General features: G+C 42.9%; 1 protein-coding gene across 5 annotated transcripts in view; it reads left to right on the top strand.

Annotated features, from left to right (window-relative positions):
- The first annotated feature begins 1,117 nt into the window (after nt 1-1,117).
- The window catches only part of NCOA5 (nuclear receptor coactivator 5), a 39,187-nt gene continuing 19,637 nt past the window's right edge, over nt 1,118-20,667 (top strand). For 2 of the 5 annotated variants that reach the window (XM_077459242.1, XM_077459241.1), the window contains exons 1-2: nt 1,118-1,283; nt 17,984-18,166. In XM_077459242.1, coding sequence (XP_077315368.1) covers nt 18,004-18,166 — 163 coding nt within the window. In that variant the 5' untranslated portion in view covers nt 1,118-1,283; nt 17,984-18,003. The remainder of the gene's footprint in view (nt 1,284-17,983; nt 18,167-20,667) is intronic. The other 3 variants (XM_077459245.1, XM_077459244.1, XM_077459243.1) reach the window with 3 other exon arrangements.

Genomic DNA, 20,667 nt, shown 5'->3' with positions numbered 1-20,667 from the left:
CACTTATTCAGGGAAGCCTATTCCACATCCACCTAACTGTCCCCGAGCCACCCCCATCAAATCATTCCCTACATCTATCACCTTTTGTACCACCACCCCCTCCCTTTAGAATGTAAGCTCTATGAGCAGGGTCCTCCTGTCCCTTCTGTATTGAACTGTACTGTAATTGTACTGTCCCCCCCCCCCCCCCCTATATTGTAAAGCGATGCGTAAACTGTTGGCGCTATATAAATCGTGTATAATAATAATAATAGTTTGTAGACACTATAACTTTTGCGCAAAATAAACAATATACTCTTCCTGGGGGGGTGTTTACCAAAAGAATGAATTATATGGAAAAAAATGCATATTGGCCTAAATTGGTGAGAAAATTTGATTTTTTTTTTTTAATTGTATTGGATGTTTTTAGCGAAAAGTAAAAAAATATTTTTTTTTCAAAATTGACGGTCTTTGTTTGTTAATAGCGCAAAAAATAAAAAACACAGGGGTGATCAAACACCACCAAAAGAACGTTTTATTTGTGGAGAAAAAAGGACGTCAATTTTATTTGGGTACATCGTCGTACGACCGCGCAATTGTCAAAGTAATGCAGTGTCGTATCACAAAAAACTTCCTGGTCAGGAATAGGGATGAGCTCAGGCGTGTTCGCATGCACCATGTGCAGAGCCCACTAGGAAGTCAGCGCAGTGCTGCGCTAATCACAGGCAGCCGCGCATCGGGGCAATGTATCACTGCCTTTGATTAGCGCAGCACTGCGCCGACTTCCTGGCGGGCTCTGCACGTGGACCATTGCAAACACGCCTGAGCTCATCCTTAGTCAGGAATTGGGAGGTCAATTGGTTAAGCAATTTTATATTTAGCGGGCAAAGCACTTTATTTGACAGATGCTTCATTTTCAGTGTGCTTTTATGCTTATAAGAGATGTTATTAATTAATATGTACTTTAGCAACTCATTCAGCATCCATTTTGGATGGAGAAAGACGGATTTTCTGTGGTATTTGTATTGCTATTGACGTCACCACCAGCAGCCATTAGCTGAAGGCGACAATGTCCTCAAACAAGATGGCGAGCGGGAGGCGTGGCCTTTACGCTCGGTCACGTTGCCCCACGCTGTCCAATGAGCAGCTGACTATTGAGAGGAGGAGAAGGCGGGACTGGTGTTAGTCGTAAAGTGAAACGGCGTGTATCGAGCAGTAAAGGGAGTACGTGAGTGTGCGCATTGTGTACGGCAGGTGTGCGAGGAATCCGTGAAGGAGATAAAGGAAGCCCACGAAAGACACCGGTGAGTGCAGCATTTTCCCTCACAGGAGCGGCCCGAGCCTTTCTCTGTGCCCTGCGTACATTGGTGTGCGCTGTAGGCCGCGCCTGAGGAGAGCCCGCCACATTCCCCTTCAGTGTGCGCCGTGTAATGTGCCCGGCTGGAGACCTCCCAGCTTCCCTCATATGTGTCTTAAAGGCCCAGTCCAGCTAATACTGCTATTGAGCAATGTGAAGTCCATCGGTCATTGTTGTTAATCAGCAGACATAGAAGTCACCTTTTTGGGCTTATTTCTAGTTGTATTTTGGGATGTATATTAGCTATATACACTATCTGGGGGGGGGGGGGAGACTGTGGATGGCCATGGACTTAGATGTAGGTGTGTACTTTGTGACCTCACACACTGCCATGTGGCTGTAATGTAATGTAATGTGATGTGTGGTGATTCAGCATGCATGTGGAATGGTGCCCCTACACGTGTTTAGCTGGTTGATGACAGAACGCACGCGTTTCCATGCGGTCCTGCACGTTTCGCTAACCTATTCGTTTTAAATGGGCTGCAGAATGTGCAAAATCGCGCATCACCAAACCGAATGGTGCTGCGGTACCGTGCAATTTGGTGGTTGCAGATGCAAGGCATTTGGGGTGCCATTAACAAATCTCACAAGGGCATTGTGTGCAGGAAATGCACCTTTTCCTGCACCATGTGCTATTTTGAACTGACCCCCCCCCGGGCTAGGTTCATAGGTGTGGTTTACACTTCTGCATTTGTGCGGCACAGCAACTCGTTCCATTGAATGGTCTTCTGTACCTGAGGGAAAAAGGTCTCTGCACGTTTTTAAAGCAGTAGTAAAGCGCCAGCTTTTTTTTTTTTTTTTATTCTCCCCCTGCAAGGCACTTGAAGTAGTAAACCCTCTGGGAAAAAAAGAAACTCTGCAAGACAAAGGCATAATGAGCTAGTATGCATAGTGTACTAGCTCGTTATAAATTACTTACCTGAGATCGAAGTGGTCCTCACTCCCCTCCTCCATCGCTGCCATATCTCCCGGAGTGACTTCAGGTATCGCAGCTCCGGCGCTGTGACTGGCCAGAGCCGTGATAACGTCACTCCTGCGCATGCACGCTGGGGCCGCCACTAACGGCGCGCTCAGTGCGCCTGTGCGCCATAGACAGCGGTGCCTGTCTTGCAAATATCTCCCAAACCGTGTAGGTTTAGGAGATATTTCTTGCACCTACAGGGAAGCCTTAAGCTGGCCGTACGCCTATAGATTATCTGCAGATTTTCTATGGTTAGATGGAAAAAGTGCAACAGATTTCTCCATGTTCGCTAAACTGTGTGGATGGAGGAATCTCCCACGTTTTCCATCTAACCATAGAAAATCTGCAGATAATCTATAGGTGTACGGTCAGCTTTAATCTAGGCTTACCTGTAGGTAAAAGTGATCTGTAAGGCCCCTTTCACACTGAGGCGCTGTAGCGCTTGCAAAGCGCCCTGCAACAGCCACTGCTGTCTCTCCGCCGAGGGCTTTCACACTGAAGCGGTGCGCTTGAAGGAAGGTCAAAAAGTCCTGCAGGCCGCATCTTTGGAACGGTGTATTTACTGCTCCTATAGTGCCCCTTCCCATAGAAAACAATAGGGCAGCGCTTCAAACTGCTGGAGTGTCGCTTTGTGGGCGTTTTAACCCTTTTCGGCCACAAGTGGGGGTTAACTGCCCTGCTAGAGGCCAAATAGAGCAGCTAAAACAACGGTATAGTACTGCTTTACCGCCAGCGACACCCCAGTGTGAAAGTAGCCTACGGGTTAACAACCACTTTAAAGTGGAAGTCCATGCAAAATCCCTGCATCTACAGACACCAGGGATCTACATACACTCTATTAGATTTTCTGCAGATTTTTGTGTTCTGATTTACCAAAAACATATAATATGAGGTCAAACCTTAAAGTGGTTGTACACCCTTTACAACCACGTTTACATACAGGGAAGCCTATATTAAGGCTTACCTGTAGGTGCTGGAAATATCTCCTACACCTCCACGGTTTAGGAGATATTTACAAAAAGGCGCAAACCAATGTCTACGGCTCATGTGCACTCTAGAAAGGGCAGGTCGTGCCATGACTGGCGACTCTGGCTAGGCACAGAGACTGAGTTTGCGGCCCTCGGGAGGCAGAGGGGTGAAGATGGACAGTCGTTGCTAGTGGGGACAGCAGTGACATCAGAGGCTTCGGTTTCAGGTAAGTGACACATAATGGGCTACTATGCGATACATAGTAGCCAATTATGCTTTACCTTTGCAGGAAAATAAAGAGGAAGTAAAACCCACCAGGGTTTACTTACTCTTTAAGAGTTTCAATTTGTATGCAATCAGGCAGGCCCTTGCACTACATGGTTTTGGTAAATCATGAAGACTAAAATCAGCAGAAAATCTAATAGCGTGTATGGGGTCATTCACTAACCCCTCTATCCCTGTAAAGAAAAGATGAGTATACATAGCTTTTTTTTTTTTTTTTTTTTGGAAGCTGATCTTACCGGCTCCTACCTGATTTCCAGCATCAGAAGTTCTACAGAGGACACGGACGACAACGGCTGTGAAATGAATAAGTGACGTCACCCATAGTTTACTATAGGGCTTCCGTTGTCCTCTGTAACCCTCTACATAGAGAAGCCGTGGCTGACAGCTCAGCGTGGGATCTGGTCAGAGCGGGTCAGATCAGCTTCCAAAAAGGTATGTATACTGTTGGTTTTTTTTTTTTTCTTTACAGGGATAGAGACGTTAGTGTTGGATCCCTGGTGTCTATAGATGCAGGTATTTTAGGTTTTGCATGGACTTCCGCTTTAAGGCAAGTTTCACATGTGCTAATATGTGATGCATACTAGCACATCACAACAGTGCCTTGCAGAGGAAAAAAAGAAATCAAAGCCAGCAGTTTACTGCTGCTTTTAAAATGTGCAGAGACCTTTTTCCTGCAGGTACAGAAGCTAGAGTTGCCACCTCATCCTTTTAAAACCGAACACATTAATTACACAGGTTCTCTGGTTGATTACAGTGGTAATTAAACTCACTTGGTATCTTATCTGCATTAAATTAGCCTCAGGAACTGTAATTCATATGTGTTCGGGTTTAAATGGATGAGGTGGCAACCCTAACAGAAGCCCATTCAAGGGAACAGGGTATTGTGCCACACAAACGTTTGGCTGTATTTCTATGGATCACAGGAGTTCAATTCATTTTGCTTTCCTGTGTCCCATTTTTCAGCAGGGAGCGAGCTGAAGTCCGCTCTCTGCTGACGTCACCAATTTCAGTCCAGGTACCGCTTCATCCTGATCCCGAATTCTGGATCTGCCAGGTGCCTGGGCTGAGACGGCTGCTCTGCCCCCTCCACAGCTCAGCGCTCCAATGAACGAGGAGGGAAAAGATCAGAGAGCTGTGACTCGCAGAGTTTTGAAAACCGAGTAATAAGTGATGGTCAATCACTGGGTTCTTAGTGCTGCATACACCTAGGTAAGTAAGATTGGGTGGGGGTGTCCTTCTCTTTTGAGGCTGAGTTCACACATATGCAATGCAGGATTCCTATGCGGTTCCAGCATCACATGTCACTCGCAGGCAGTTCACACTGCTCTCTGTGAATAGCTGCGGGTGTCAATAGAAAGTAAGGATGCACCGAATGAGAGTTTTGGTGCCGAAACCCATACCGAACATGAAAAATACGCTATGCCGAAAACTGATACCGAAAGTGACTGTTTTTAAAAATATTTTTATACAGGAGATGGTCAGAGACTGGGGACATGGTACAGGAGATCAGTGCAGCCAGCCTGTGTCCCCCATTGTAAGAGACTGGGGACATGATGCAATCAATTCAGCCATATGTGTCCCCCAGTGCAGGGGATGAGAGCTGCCACTGTCTGGTTGATTAGAGTGCTGGGAATATAACTGCTTTCATTTCAATAGCTGTGTGTTCCCCTCTGCGTGCCGTCACATACAGCCCCTCCTCTTTATCCGGCCACTTTGATAGACGGGTGATCTGTCTATCAAAGTTCCCCCGGACAAGGGGGAGGGGCTGCATGTGGCGGCGGGGAACACACAGCTATTGAAATGAAAGCTGTGATGTTCCCGGCGCTCTAATCAACCAGGCGGGGGCTCTCCTCTTCTACGCTATAGGAAGCCCCCATGATTGGGGGGGGGGGGGCAGAGCCCCGTCCAGGCCCCACCCTGCTCCATTATCAGCCGCTTTTCTTTTTCAGCAAATAGCCGAAAAGGCCAACATTTTGGTGCATCCCTAATTAAGTTATTCACACCCCCAGATCAGATTGCAGTGCAAACTGGAAAATGGCACAGCAATTGGATTGCTTGGGTGTGGACCCATGAGATCCAATTCCAGTGCAGATCAAAAAAGATCCTGTACCATTTTGGTCCGAATGAGATGCAAATCTAGCCATACAAACTATGGCTGAATTCACATCACACAGACATTGCGTGTGATCTGCACAGCAATGCAGTGCAAATTGCATGCAATATCTGGCGTTAGTACCAGTGTGATCCCAGCCTAAAGGATAAGTGCACCCTAACACTAAATTGTCTACATCTACAGACATCCACGATCTAACACTAACCTATCTAGCCCTGTAAAGAAAAGTCTGTGTGCATACCTTTTTTTTTGAAGCCGATCTGACCTGACCCCACACAGCTGGAGGAGGGTTCAGAGGACATGTCCTCTGCAGAGCTTCCACCGCTGGAGACCGGATTGGCTTAAAAAAAGGTATGTTTACTGATTTCTTCCTTACAGTGCTAGATAGGTTAGGCTTAGGTTATGGATGTCTGTAGATGTAGCGATTTTAGTGTTAGGGGTGGACTTGTCCTTTAAAACTAAGCCCTCTAGTGGCACGCTGACAGTGCTTCAATCTTCGCCTGGTGCATGCGTGAGGGAGCCGCTGTTCACAGCACAGGACTCTGAAGGAATGGCACAAGTATGACGCTCCTTTAGAGCGCATGCGCCGGTGACGTCGCGTGTGGTTTTTCAAGTAAATGTCTTCTAAACAGTGCACGTTTAGATGATTCTTAGTGTGCTTGTAGGTAAATATTCAACCAAGGGTGTTTACTCCCGCTTTAAAACCGCAGCTGCAGGGAAATTTCCTGCAAATGCACTGCATGTTTAGATGTTTGGTGCAGCCAAGCAGTTCTTCAACCTTGAAACAAATAATTAAGTCAGCAGCTACAAAAACTGTAGCTGCCGACTTTTAGGCCTCATGCACACTGGGTGCTATAAAAATGGCAGTGGTGTTAGCTGTAGAACGAGTTTTGCAGTAGCATTTTTTTTTTTTTTTTTTTTTTTTTTTTTTAAATTATTATTATTAATTTTTTTTTTTGCAAAACTATACTCCCACAAAAGCGTATGGCTCAAATATGCAGACTAGCCAAGTTTTTCAGGATTTTTAAGCTTTTGTTAGAATTGGAGCATTTTTACACCTGAAACTCCTCTTAAAGACCCACTAGTTCTGTGTGTGGTGTGACGCCCCTGCCAAAAAAGCACTGATAACAGCCTATGAATGCATGGACACATAGGATAACATGCTGGGGGGGTTTACTGGCTGCAGAAAAAAAAGCTTGAAGCCAAGAACAGCAGCTCAAAAACATTGTGTACGTGAGGCCTTAAAGTGGAAATGCACCCCTCAGCTACAGATGTCTAACGTTAACCTATTTAGCCCTGAAAAGAAGAAATCGCGGTGCATAACCTTTTCTGAAGTGTTTGTAAAAGAGCAGTGCATTTTGGTTGCAGGTGCGATAAACCCCTGAGTGTGAACCTAGCCATACTGTTAGCTGGTCATTGTGGGCACAGCAGCCCATGGTACCTGTGGGTGGGAAAAGGTCCTCAACCGTTTTTGAAAAACGAAGATGAACAGAAGCCCCATGTGGTTTTTGTGCACTTAAAAACACACAGTGTTCTGATGCATGGGGGTGCCATTAAGGGCCTTCTTGCCCCAAAATGCAGTGTGGGAAAGGTACATGCAGTTGACATTTCCTTGCGAGAGGCATGTGGGTGCCAATGAATCATTAGTGGTACTCCAGAGAGCATTTGTGACCACCAAATCCTAATTCCTTGGTGCAGTGAGTTCTGAAAAAGTAGCAGTTTTTTTGCTGTCCATTCGAATGGTGAGCTGTCAGCACTGCATTGCACAAGAATGTGCATGTTCCAGTGTGAACCGGCTATAAGAATATGGCACCCCCATGCATCTGCTAAAGAGCAGTGCATTTTGCCTTTGGGTCAGGGAACCCGTGTGATTTCCACGTGTTCTCTGACCTGCTAGTGTAAACCTAGCCTTAGCTCATGCACAGTTTTTTTATCTGGATCTTTCTGGCAGCAGGAATGTGTGAAAATTTGTATACATCTTTTTGGCTCTAGCGTTACATGTAGACATGGCCCTTGTTGGCCACTGCTCAGGACCAACATACAGTTTGTGGAGCTAACGGCACTGCCCCTGCTAACTACACACTGTTAATGTTTACATTTCCCACAAAGGAGTCATTGATGCAGAAGGGGCACACGTGTACACTGACCTTGGACATTAGTATCAGGGATGAGCTAAAGCATGTTGGCATCCTAGCCTGAGACTGAGTGAACCCACCAGGATGCTGTCACTGTATGTACTGGGACCATTATCTGCAGCCAAGGCATTCCCTTCAACGGCATGTATGCCAGGGGCGTGTGTACATACAGCTGTGGTGTGGGCAATGCTATGATTGGCCTAGTACAGTGACAGGTTCCTGGTAGGATCACTCACATATGGGTTCAGACTTTGATCCCAACTCTTCTGAGCTCATCCCTGATTTTCATTGTCCAATGTCATTCTGCACGTGTGCCAGCTAATCAAATTGCAGTGCAGGAAACTGCATCCAACATAGTATTAAACCCAAAAGAAAACATTGTTATATTACAGCTTACCAATTCTTAGATGTGATGGCTTCATTCATTTTCCTTTTTTAGGCTTTCTTCTATTTTCAAATAGACAAAGCGTTAATCAGTGCAGACCAATAAATGAATCTGAAACCTATATGTGAAAAAGTGAATGTTCAAATTGCTGCCGTCACCAAAAAGTGTTCTCACTTTGCAGTAATTTATGTATTCACTTATATAATTTGTTTTAAGTGCAACAATGGTTACATCTAAGGCAACAACTAGTAAATGTTACTATATTGAATCTAAACAAATAGTCCAGAAGAAATGCAACCCAAAACTATTAAAAGCATTAACAGTTTATTGTGTTCTTGAATAATAGTGCTCAAACATGATTCTCCACCAGTGAAAGGATGGCAGCCCACCTTATACTTAGACCCTGTCTTACCAGGGTGTCTAAGTAGGCAGTCCCCTAATCGGGGTAAACTACCTAGCAAGGATGGCAACTGCTCTTATCTGTTTTCAGACTAGAATATAATAAAAGTTGCATATGGGCTGGGCAGTGTTCAAAACCATACAGAGGTGGTTCCCAGCACACTCGCAGCAAAAAGCAAACAAAAAACAAACTTATCTGTTTCAAATGTATATATTTAATGATGCTTTATAACAGGGCTCAACAAATTCCAGGTCGCCATGGTGACTAGAAATTGCATCCTTGCACTTGGGCTTCTGTCAGTGCATTCACTTTTGGCACCAGGAGGTTCTGCATTTCTGGGTAGGGGGTGGTGCGTACCCACCTGGCTGCAGTCTCTCTGCCCCCCTTACATGCTGATCACCGGGTCCCGACCAATGATATATGGCCAGGGCCTGACGATTTATTTTTTTTTATTTTTTTTTTTTATTATTTTTTTTTTTTTTTTTTTAAGAAGCCCTGACTAAAATCACCTATCCACACCTTCTCTATTGGATGTAACTTTGACATTTCTTTGTTTTACATGTATTGAATTTATGTTTTATTCTGTGCTTTAGTCAAGCCTTGTCATTTTGCATATTTACATGTTACATCATTATTTTTTTACAGTGTTTAGTCCTTTATGAACATCAAATGTACATTTAGTATTTGATTACTTTTTGCTTTCTTTGCTGGTTAGTTTATGCTCTTTAACACACTCATTGAATTCTTACTTTTCCTGAAAACAAACTACACTCCTAACAAGTTATCTCTACAAATAGAAATTTAGTAATTTTACTGAGCCACTGAAAAATAATTTTAGCCCTGGTTCACATCTACACGGTTTCCCCACAGCTGTTTTTACTCAGGCACAACAGCCCATTTATTTGAATGGACTGCTCTACCCACTGAGAACACGGAAAAGTTCCCTGCACCTTTTCAGGATACATGGCTGCAGGAAAACGGAATTGTGCAGTGTCGTTTCCTGTGTGTGTGTGTGTGGGGGGGGGGGGGGGTACCATTAGGATTATTGGTATTTATTTCAGGTACTTGTATAGCGCCGTCAATTTACACAGCGCTATACATAATGCATTCACATCAGTCGCTACCCTCAAGGAGCTTACAATCTAAGGTTTCTAACTCGCATTCATACGTACTGGAGCCAATTTAGATTCAATTAACCTTCCAGTATGTATTTGGAGTGTGGAAAGAAACCGGAGGAAATTCACACAGGCACGGGGTGAACATGCAAACTCCAGGCAGGTAGTGTCGTGGTATACCCATGCAATTAGATTCCAGTGCAAGGGTAAAATGTCCTGTGCCCTTTGTGCGGATGCAGTGCAAATTGAGCCATACAAATGAATGGCTCAAATCACACTGCACTGGCATCACATGTGATTTGAATAGGAATTTAGTGAAATTCCAATCCATTTCACATTCAGTGTCCCACACTTCATACGTGAACCCAACCTTAGGCTCAGTTCACTCCTGTGATATGAGATCTGACTTAATACCCCTAGTCGCATGACAAACTCAGTGTTTCCCTATGAGAGCTGTCTTAACTGATACTACACAAGGCGCTCTGACTTTGAAAAGGTTCCTGCACTAATCTGGTCCAACCTGGGTGTGCGATTTCAGCACTTGTACCGGCCCCAAAATGGCATCGAAGTCAGAAGGAAGTCGCAGGGTAAAGTCTTACGACTTTGACGTCGCAGCAGTGTAAACCCAGCCTTGGTGTCTAATATACAAATCTTTATTTTGATAATAAAAATTAAAGCTGAAATGGAAGGAACATGTAGAGTGCCTAAGGCTCCATTCACACTTGTTTGTTTTATAACCTCAGCATTGTGATGGCAATATAAACAGTTATTTTTGACAATCCAATATAAGCTTACTAGAAAAATCTCCTTTCGTGTTGTACGATCTGCTTGCCTGTCTGGCCATCTCTTTCCACAACTTCCTGAATGCTTTGCAGCTTCTCCTTCTTTAAAAATTGAAATTTAATAAAAACTACATATCCCATGGTACCTTGCTGTCTGCAAACAGTGATTCCTGTCCTGATTCCGCCTCTTGAAACTCCTCTGTGCCTTACTCACAGGGCATAGCGACTATGTCACAGAATGCAAGGAAATAAATGTGTGGGGATCTTTACAAACCTCAGGATTGTTCAGATTAATAGGAGTAAGCTAGAAAGAATCGTAATACAATGTATACATTAATATGATTTTACATTTTGACCATAGACAAGCTTTAAAATGGTTGTAAACCCATGGGGGGAAAAAAAGGAACCTGCAAGGCAAAGGCATAATGAGCTAGTATGCATAGCATACTAGCTCATTATGAATAACTTACCTGAGAACGAAGCCCCCGAAGCGGTCCTCCGTCTTCATGTTTGCCGCTGCCATTTTATACCGGAGCGACTTCCGGGTCTCGCTGCTCCGGCGCTGTGATTCACCGGAGCAGCGATGACGTCACTCCCACTCATGCGCACGGGAGCCGACACTCGCAGCATATTGGCGCGGCCTGCTCAGTGCGCCTGGGCACCTCTGTCTATGGCGCATGCGCCGTAGACAGCGGTGGCTGTCTTTTTGTAAATATCTCCTAAACCGTGTAGGTTTAGGAGATATTTCTTGGACCTCCAGGTAAGCCTAAGGGCCGGTTCACACTGCAGGCGATGCGAGGCGACACCGACTTGCCTCGCCGCCACCTCAGCGGCAACTTGCAGATGACTTCTGTATAGAAGTCAATGCAAGTCGCCCCGAGGTCGCCCGAAAGTAGTACAGGAACCTTTTTTCTGAGTCGGAGCGACTCGAGTCGCTCCTTTCAGAACGGTTCCATTGTACAGAACGGGGGCGACTTGTCAGATCGAGGCGAGGCAAGTCGTGTCGCCTCGCCCGCAGTGTGAACCGGCTCTTAATCTAGGCTTACCTGTAGGTCAAAGTGGTTTGTAAGGGTTTACAACCACTTTAAGTGTTGCTTTAATTAAATACAAAATGATAAAACAAAAAAATGTGGCGTTGGCAAGCACCTCCCAAAGCCAGAACTTCATAGGACCAATTTTTATTTTTTTGTTTTTTGCTTCAGTTGCCACAGATAATTTTTTGGGATTAAGGTGTGTGTGTGGGTTTATCTTAAATTTTTTAATTTTTTTTTTTTTTTTTTTTTTTATTGGGCTTCATGTACACAGGATGTTTTTACAACCTCTCCTGAACGACTTAACTTGGCAGATAATAACCCACATTTAAAACGTCAGTTTTGCCGCGTTTGCGGTTTTAGAAGAGTTTAAAAAAATAATAAAAAACATTTTTGGAGGCGCATGACATGCTTCTGAACTCATTTTTTGTTTTGTGTTTCAAGCCTCTAAACTCATCTGCCTTGAAAGGACTGTAAAGGACCCTGTGTACATGTACTGATAAGATAACAGAGGAGAGTTCAGGGCCAGTTGAAAAAAAATAAATAAAAAAATCCCAACTGCTCCTAAACATCCGTTTTAGCAGCAGCAGTGTACATGAGGCCTTAGGAAATTTTATACCATAAGTTTTGTGTCTTGAGCCAGTCTGCTGTTTAAATGTTAACTCAATCTTGGGTCATTTTTGTAGACAAACTGTTTTATTCCTTTAGTATTGCCATGTATTTGGCTTCATTAGTCCTGCCAATGACAGTTACCAGTTTCCTAGTCTATTGTGATGAAAAGCATCTGATGCTACACTATGTAGGGCAATGCTGCATCTTCTGATCTCCTTTTTTTTGGGCCCATTCACATTTGCAAATGGAGTTTTTAGCGATTGCTTGTGGGAGACCCAAGAGGGGTTCCCGTAGATTATCTGTGGTCATAAAGTCTAGGTGCAGACGGTCTGCATCCAGGGCCAACCATTCGCAGGTAATCACTGCATTTGTGATTTAGGTACAGGAGCTGTCAGCATCCCACTGCTTTCAGTTGAACTGTCACCCACAGCTAATTGCTGGCTCCATTTGTGAGTTTGAATGGGGCCTTGGTTCACAGTTCACACCATGCGGTTGCACCCTTATCAAACACATGCTGCTGTAAGCAGATAAGAGGAGGGCGGGGTGCCACTAATTCCACGCACTCAAAACTGCACTGTTCCCCCCGCTGTGAACCTCATATCACTATGTGGTTTCCCTGGGGCTGAAATTTTGGAGAAGGTGCAAGAATGCGGCTGCTGGGAAACCAACTTGGCGTGAACCTGGCCTTAGTCTAAGGTAGATCCTCACCTGTAGTGTGTATCCCACATTCATTTTGACAAATTCTAAATGGGTTTTTATTCATACCAGCTTTTGTCTTGTACTCCACAGATAATTTTCTCCAATCTAACATAAGCCTCATGATTCCTTTTTCTGTTCTCCAGACATCATTGTGGTTGTGCCATATTCAGTTTAACATTACTTTGTGATGTTGTGTATAGCCAAACGGCACAAGAGCAACCTACGTTTTATGGCTCGAAGCAGGCTCTTTTGCTTTGGTATACCATGCATGCACAGACCATAAAATAGAATTCAGAAATTACATATTTTTTGCTATTACCATATCGGCGTGGTAAGGCAGGTGTAAAGAGCACAGTAATCGTCAAACAGTTTATGATTCAGATAGATATATGGTTGAGTCAGTTTATAATTTGCATTGTCATGACAACCTATTTATCTAACTCCTTGAGATTCTTGGTAATTTTGGGGGTCCCCTTGAAATGGAAACTGTTCAGCAGATCTTGGTCTTCATCAAATTGAAATGTGTAGCAAATAAAGCAGTTTAAAATACATCTTAAACTTTATTGGGCTTCAATAGCTTGGTAGTTTAAAAACACCTTTTTATCATTCCTTCCTCTTAAAAAATAAAAATAAAAAAATATATATATATTATTTTCCTTCCTGCAGGCCCTCTAGATTGCTGGTGGTACTGATGGCTTTAGGAGATTTTCTTCAAAACACCCCATGGTTGCTAGAAGTCTTCCGAATGACCCCCCTCTCCCCAATAAATCAGGAAATCCTCTGCCAAAATTTGTAATTGAATATCCACCAGTGATGGAATTTTTTTTAAAGTGCTGCCAAACCCGGGAGCCTGCATCCACTATAGCTGGTATCCCACAGAACATGGAAATTCTGTTATTTTAGTAAATATAAACTGCTAAATCTTTTTTCTCGTATATAGCAGTCTTGTAATTTCTAACAGTGTCTGGTTAAAGCCTTTATGATTTTTCATTCTACTGATTGTCGTATGAGCCCGCAGGACCCCTGACCCTCTGTCTGGACAGTGTTGATTGGTTCTGTGCTGATCATTGCCACCCTCCCAGGGGGGGGGGCGCACTCCAGCAATACACACCAAAATTGAGCATGTGCAGAGTGACCGAACAGTAACTGCATCTGTTTAGATGCAGTTACTGTTTATGAATCCAGGCAGCTGTAAGTTCAGCTATCAAAGTACAATACCTGGATTCCTCCATCCATGTGGATTTTTTTTTATGTATTGATGGGTCAAACGAGGGGAGTGTATGGAGTGTCAGTGGTCCTTCTACCATGATTTTTAAATACCGTCCTAAGGAACCACCGGACTGAGTTGATAAAGTTCTAAATAATCGTGTAGTACTGCTCTGTTGAATTTCTGATTCTTTGTGAATGAATTTATGTAAAAATTGACTTGGCAAAGCTCTATGGCTGCCACAAATGATTTCTGAAGCCAGCAAAAAAATATATATACATACACACATACACACATACACACATACACACATACACACATACACACACACACACACGTTACAGTTTTTTAATATAGGAATTTTTTTGTATTATTCATATTCCAAGAAATTTAAGAGGAGGAATCTTGCCCTTTCCGTACATAAAATACTTTAACTCTTTTCATGCCTAAGCCTATTTCTGAAATTTTTTTTTTGCTATAAAATTACCCCCAAACATATAATCTGTGGGGCAGCAGTCTTTTCAAACACAATTTTTTGGGGATAAAAGACAATTTTCATGAATTAAAAAAACGGAACCGTAAAGTTGGCCCAATCAATTTTTTTGTGTAATGTGAAAGATGTTACGCCGAGTAAATAGATACCTAACCTGTCACGCTTTAAAATTGCGCACACTCGTGGAATGGCGACAAACTACAGTACCAAAAAAAAAAATTAAAGGTTATCAGGTTAGAATTACAGAGGTGGTCTGGTGCTAGATTGATTTGAACACCATTTACATATGCGGGCGTAATTTACGTATGTGCTTCTCTCCAAAAAGTGTTCACTTTCATTGCTTGTCACAAGGAATTTACATCCATGGTGACAGGTAGGGGGGGGGGGTGTTGTGTGGTTATTTTTTTCAGCAGGGTGTCCCCCATAATTAATAGTCATACATTCAGAAGGGAAATTAAGATATATCTCGCAAGGAAGGGGAGTAAGATGAAGTAACAGTTACCAATCCCTCTAATCCTTGCTGATAATAAATTTGGTAGATTTAATTTGGCCTGAAAGACTGATGAATTGCATGTGTTGAGGGTTATGGGCAAGCTTGAGGAATCTAAGATTATTAGAACTATTCAGGGTGAAAAGTATTCAGATCTGGAAATACAAACATCATGCGTATTTTAGGTATATCCTTCATTTCACTCATAGTTCATGGACACTTCCTGAAGGAAAAGTCTGCACGATCCTGGCATTTTCATCCACACTGAAGCTATACTTTGCAGGCTCCTGTTAAAGTACTTTTTTTTTTCTTCTTCTTTTCCCACTGCAGTAACGTGTGTATTTTTAAAGGTGGACTTAAAGTGGTTGTAAACCCTTAAAACACACTTTGACCTACATGTAAGCCTAGATTAAGGCTTACCTGTAGGTCCAAGAAATATATCTCCTAAACCTACACGGTTTAGGAGATATTTGCCGAAAGACAGGCACTGCTGTCTACGGCGCATGCGCCGTAGACAGCGGCGTGCAGGCGCACTGAGCGCGCCGCTGTCAACGGTGATATGCCGCCAGTGGCGGCTCCCGTGTGCATGCGCGGGAGTGACGTCATCGCGGCTTCACCGAGTGACAGCGGCGGAGCTGCGCGACCCACCGAGAAGATGGATGCGCCGGACTACAGGGGACAGCGGTGACTTCGCTGGCTCCTGTGTCAGGTAAGTGACACATAATGGACTACTATGCGATGCATAGTAGTCCATTACTCCATTATGCTTTTACCTGTGCAGGGAATCAGAGGACGCAAACTCATCAGGGTTTACTTCCTCTTTAAAGTATGGTACAATTTGCTTCCCCATGAGAAATTCTTCCTAATCCCCCTCAGGTGATCCCTGGATCAAAAATATTTGGCGTTTTTTACTTGTAAATGTTAATGGCTAGTTATATTCCATAGATTCAGGAATGCATCCAGCATTTGCTTAAAACTGTGCTGGCCAAAACTACAGTAATACCTGAAAGAGTCTAAGCCACATTTTCACAGGTCTTACTGTGGAGAATCCTTTCCATGGGAGGATGAAACCTCTTTTCTTGCAGTCACAAAGCGTGCACCTTTTTGTCTTTTGTAATGATGACCTTAAAGTGAATACTTCTCACCCATTTAACTACATGGTCATATATTTCCCCTTAAATGGCCTCACAGGCTAACAAACATTTTGGTGTCTTGAATGTTAGACCTGTTCCTGGGTATATTTGACCCGCTGATCCAAAAAATGGTACAAACTTCTGCAAGAATAAAACCATGAGAGCGACAATATACACACACCTTCTTTACAATCAAAGCTATAATACAGTTAATCACAGCGGATTCTAAAGTGTAAAATTACAGTTGGGAGTATGTAACTTTGCTTACCATATCTGCTGTTTTGTATGCAAAATGCAAACTAGGTGACAGAAGAACAAGTTTATCAGCATGATCTTTTTAACCACTTCCCGACTGCCTCAGGCAGATATACTGTGGCAGAAGGGCACGTACAGGCAGATAAACATACCTATACACTGCCCTTTTAAGAGGCGGCTCACAGGCACGCACGCTACCCGGGAGCTCCATGACCATGGGTCCCGCTGACCAGATGCCCGTGATCGCCTCATGGTGAGGAAAAACTGGAAGATAATAAAGTAAACAAGCATCTCCCCGTTCTGTTAGAATCTCTCCCTAGGACACACTTAACCCCTGCAGCGCCACCTAGTGGTTAACCCCTTCACTGCCAATGACATAATTACAGTAATCAAATGCTAAAAAATTGCATTATCGCTGTATTAATGCCAATGGTCCCAAAAATGTGTCAAAATTGTGTGATGTGTCCGCCATAATGTCAGTCAAAATAAAAACCGCTGATTGCCGCTATTACTATATTAAAAAAAAAAAAAATACTAATAAAAATACCATATGCCCTATTTTGTAGATGTTATAATGTTTGTGCAAACCAATCAATAAACCCTTATTGCGATAAAAAAAATGTAGAAGAATCTGCCTAAACTGGGAGAAAAAAAATAATTTTCAAAAATTTTGGTGGGATATTTTAGTGAAGAAAGTGTTGTTTTTTTTTTTTTTTTTTCTTCAAAATTCTCACTATTTTGTTTATAGCGCAAAAAATAACCACAGATGTAATCAAATGCCACCAAAAAAAGCGCGCTTTGTGGGGGGGCGTCTGCACAATTGTTAGTTAAAGCGTCGCAGTGCCGAATCTCAAAAAGTGCTCTGGTCAGGAAGGGGGTAAATTCTGGGGCTGAAAACGGACCAAAAAAAGCTATAATTTTGACCAGTTCTAAGAAACTAGAGCTGATGCAGTCTACCCAGTGCAGTTTTCTGAGTCGGTGCTCCAAATAACACCAGGTTATTGGGCTGTTATCTATACAGATCAGTGCTCGCATTTTCACACTCCAACCTTCTTTCACCTGTTTTTTTCTTTCTCTTTTAATTTTTTTTTTTTGTCCCCCCCCCCCCCCCCCCCCCGTCTGAATCAAGTAATGGTGAAACTTGGCCAATATCAGGACTGCTGTCAGTCTTTTTTTTACCTTGATACCTTTTGTATGATAATGGGATGGACTTTGTTTTCCGTAAACCTTTTTAATATGGCTATAGACTTAGAATTGTTTTTAAATGACTTTAACTTAACACAAAGTGGTTGCTGTTCTGACCATTAGGTTTTCATCCTTTTTGTATTGGTTACTTGGTAAATTTAACAAACGTCATGCATAGCTTGGCCTCTCGCAGAAGACCAAAATGTATTTCTATTTAAAAAAAAAAAAAAAAAATTTTTTTTTTTTCCTACGGTGAATCTTCTGCTTTTGGAATGCATGCCCACGGCTTTGCTGAAAACTTTACTAAGTCTGCATTTTGGAAAGATCGCTTATCTTGTGTGTTTGCCATGTATGATTTTGAAATTATATGCCTGGCCATTTTTTCTCTTTTGCGAAGTTCTTTCGGATATATCAGCCATGTCTTCTCGAAGGGTTAAGACAAAGAAGGCGTCAGAAAACCTGACAAAGAGTGAAGATCCCAAAGATTTAGACCGAAGAATTTTTGTCGGCAATTTACCAACAGACCAGATGAGCCGTCATGATTTTGAAACCCTATTTTCTAAATATGGAGCGATCACTGGTTAGTAATGGTTTGTCATTTTAACAGAATTTCATTAGAAGCGCCACTATAACTTTTGTCTTTCGTTTGTAATTTTGCATAAATCTTGAACCGGGGATGAAGACATTCTATTGGGATATAAGAGGAAAATAAGTAATAAAGTCAGAAATCCAGGTTACAGGGACACTGGATGATGTGCATGTTATCGCTGCCTGTCTTTTATGATAATCCAAAAATTCCCCACCTCGGGTACAGGAAACAACCGAAAACATGCACACACTATCCAAGCAGCCACCACTCACAACTTACAGACTTGTAAGAATCCTTGTTCCTGACACCTCCTGTCAGTACACGCTGCCCTCAAGCAGACTGGCACACACAAGGAGTCATAAAAAAACAAATATAATATCCTTTGGGCAGTGCATAAAAAGTTACAAAGAACTGTTTTAAAAAGTAAGATGTTTTTCAAACTGTATTGAAAAAAACTTTCAGAAAAATTATTTTATCCTGCTCCCTGGGTTGGATGAAACACTTTTGATCATGTCCCCATCATAGACTGGGACCCTCAGATGACCCTGATCAGGTATGATCTGATTACTGCTCTCAAGCTTTATACTTGAGGGATCACAATGGAGTTGCCGCCCTCCCAGCCTTTCCAATTGTATAAAAAAAGGGGCTGAACGCATCTTACCAAATTGGCACAGGAAGTCTTTAACCTCTCGTCTTTATGCAGCCAGGCTCTAGCAAAAAGTTTTATGTATGTACGCTGTGTGGTATGAGGGTTATGTGTTTATTCAAATAATTTTGGAAGAGTTTGAAATGCAGTGCATCTGGAAAGTATTTGCAGCGCTTCACTTTTTCCACATTTTGCTGTTACAGCTTTACTCAAAAATGGATTAAATTTAGTTGTTTTCCTCAAAATTCTACAAACAGTACCCCATAATGACAACGTGATAGACGTTTGTTTGAAATCTTTGCGAATCTCTTAAACCTAATAAGAATCACATGTACATAAGTATTCATAGCCTTTGCCATGACACATAAAATTGAGCTCAATTGCATCATGTTTGCACTGAATATCCTTGAGATGTTTCTACAACTTGTTTGGCGTCCACCTGTGATAAATTCAGTTGATTAGACACACCTGTCTATATAAGGTCCCACAGTTAGCAGTGCATGTCAGAGCACAAACCAAGCCATGAAGTCCAAGGAATTGTATGTAGACCTTCGAGACAGAATTGTATCAAGGCACAGATCTGGAGAAGGGTACAGAAACATTGCTGCCGCATTGAAGGGTCCCAATGAGCACTGTGTCATCCGTAAAATGGAAGATGTTTGGAACCACCAGTACCCTTCCTACAGCGCGCCACCCAGCCAAACTGAGCAATCGGGGTTGAAGGGCCCTGGTCAGGGAGGTGACCAAGAACCAAATGGTCACTCTGACAGAGCTCCAGTGTTTCTGTGGAGAGAGGGGAGCCTTCCAGAAGAACAAGCATCTCTGCAGCACTCCACCAATAAGCCATTTATGGTAGAGTGTCCAGGCGGAAGACACTCCTCCTGTAAAAGGCACAAGATAGCCCGCTGGAAGTTTGTCAAAAGGCACCTGAAGGACCCGGACCATGAGAAATTCTCTGGTCTGATGAAACTAACCTTGAACTTTTTGGCCTGAATGGCAAGCATCAGGTCTGGAGAAAACCAGGCCCCACTCATCACCTGGTCAATACCATCCCTACAGTGAAGCTTGGTGGTGGCAGCATCATGCTGTGGGGATGTTTTTCAGTGGCAGGAACTAGGAGACTAGTCAGGATTGAGGGAAAGATGAATGCAGCAATGTACAGAGGGCCTTGATTAGAAAACCTTCTGCAGAGCACCTCGGACAGGGGCGAAGGTTCCTCTTACAACAGGACAATGACCCTGAGCACACAGCCAAGATAATGTCCTTAAGTGGCCTAGACCTGAACCCAATTAAACATCCCGATCTGAAAATGGCTGTGTACTGAGCTGATGGAGCTTGAGAGGTCCTGCAAAGAAAAATAGGAGAAACTGCCCAAAAATAGGTGTGCCAAGCTTGGAGCATCATATTTAAAAATACTTGAGGCTGTAATTGGTGCCAAAGGTGCTTCAACAAAGTATTGAGCAAAGGCTGTGAATACTTGTGTGCATGAGAATATTTTAATACATTTTGTAAAGATTTCAAATCTTTCACGTTGTCATTATGGGGTATTGTTTTGTAGAATTTTGAGGAAAATACAAAATTTTGGAATAAACTGTAACCTAACCAAATGTGGAAGAAGTGAAGATCTGTGAATACTTTCCGGATGCACTGTACATTAGTCTCCGACTAGGTGGGAACATTACATCTAGACAGTGCTAATTGGAATGTAGATCCATAGACTGGTGTCCAGTTTATTTTGTTACATTATACAAATTGTATATACATTTCATAGGGGATTTATTCTCCCAGCAGTTTTAGACGTTCCCTGGTGCATATAATTTTGTTCATCTGAAGCCAGAAACAAGAT

Source organism: Lithobates pipiens, unplaced genomic scaffold, assembly GCF_037356315.1.
Source record: "Lithobates pipiens isolate NorthernLeopardFrog02 unplaced genomic scaffold, aLitPip1_a1.2 Scaffold_28, whole genome shotgun sequence".
Taxonomy (NCBI): domain Eukaryota; kingdom Metazoa; phylum Chordata; class Amphibia; order Anura; family Ranidae; genus Lithobates; species Lithobates pipiens.
The sequence above is the reverse complement of the archived record's forward strand: the minus strand, read 5'-3'. Positions and strand labels throughout refer to the sequence as shown.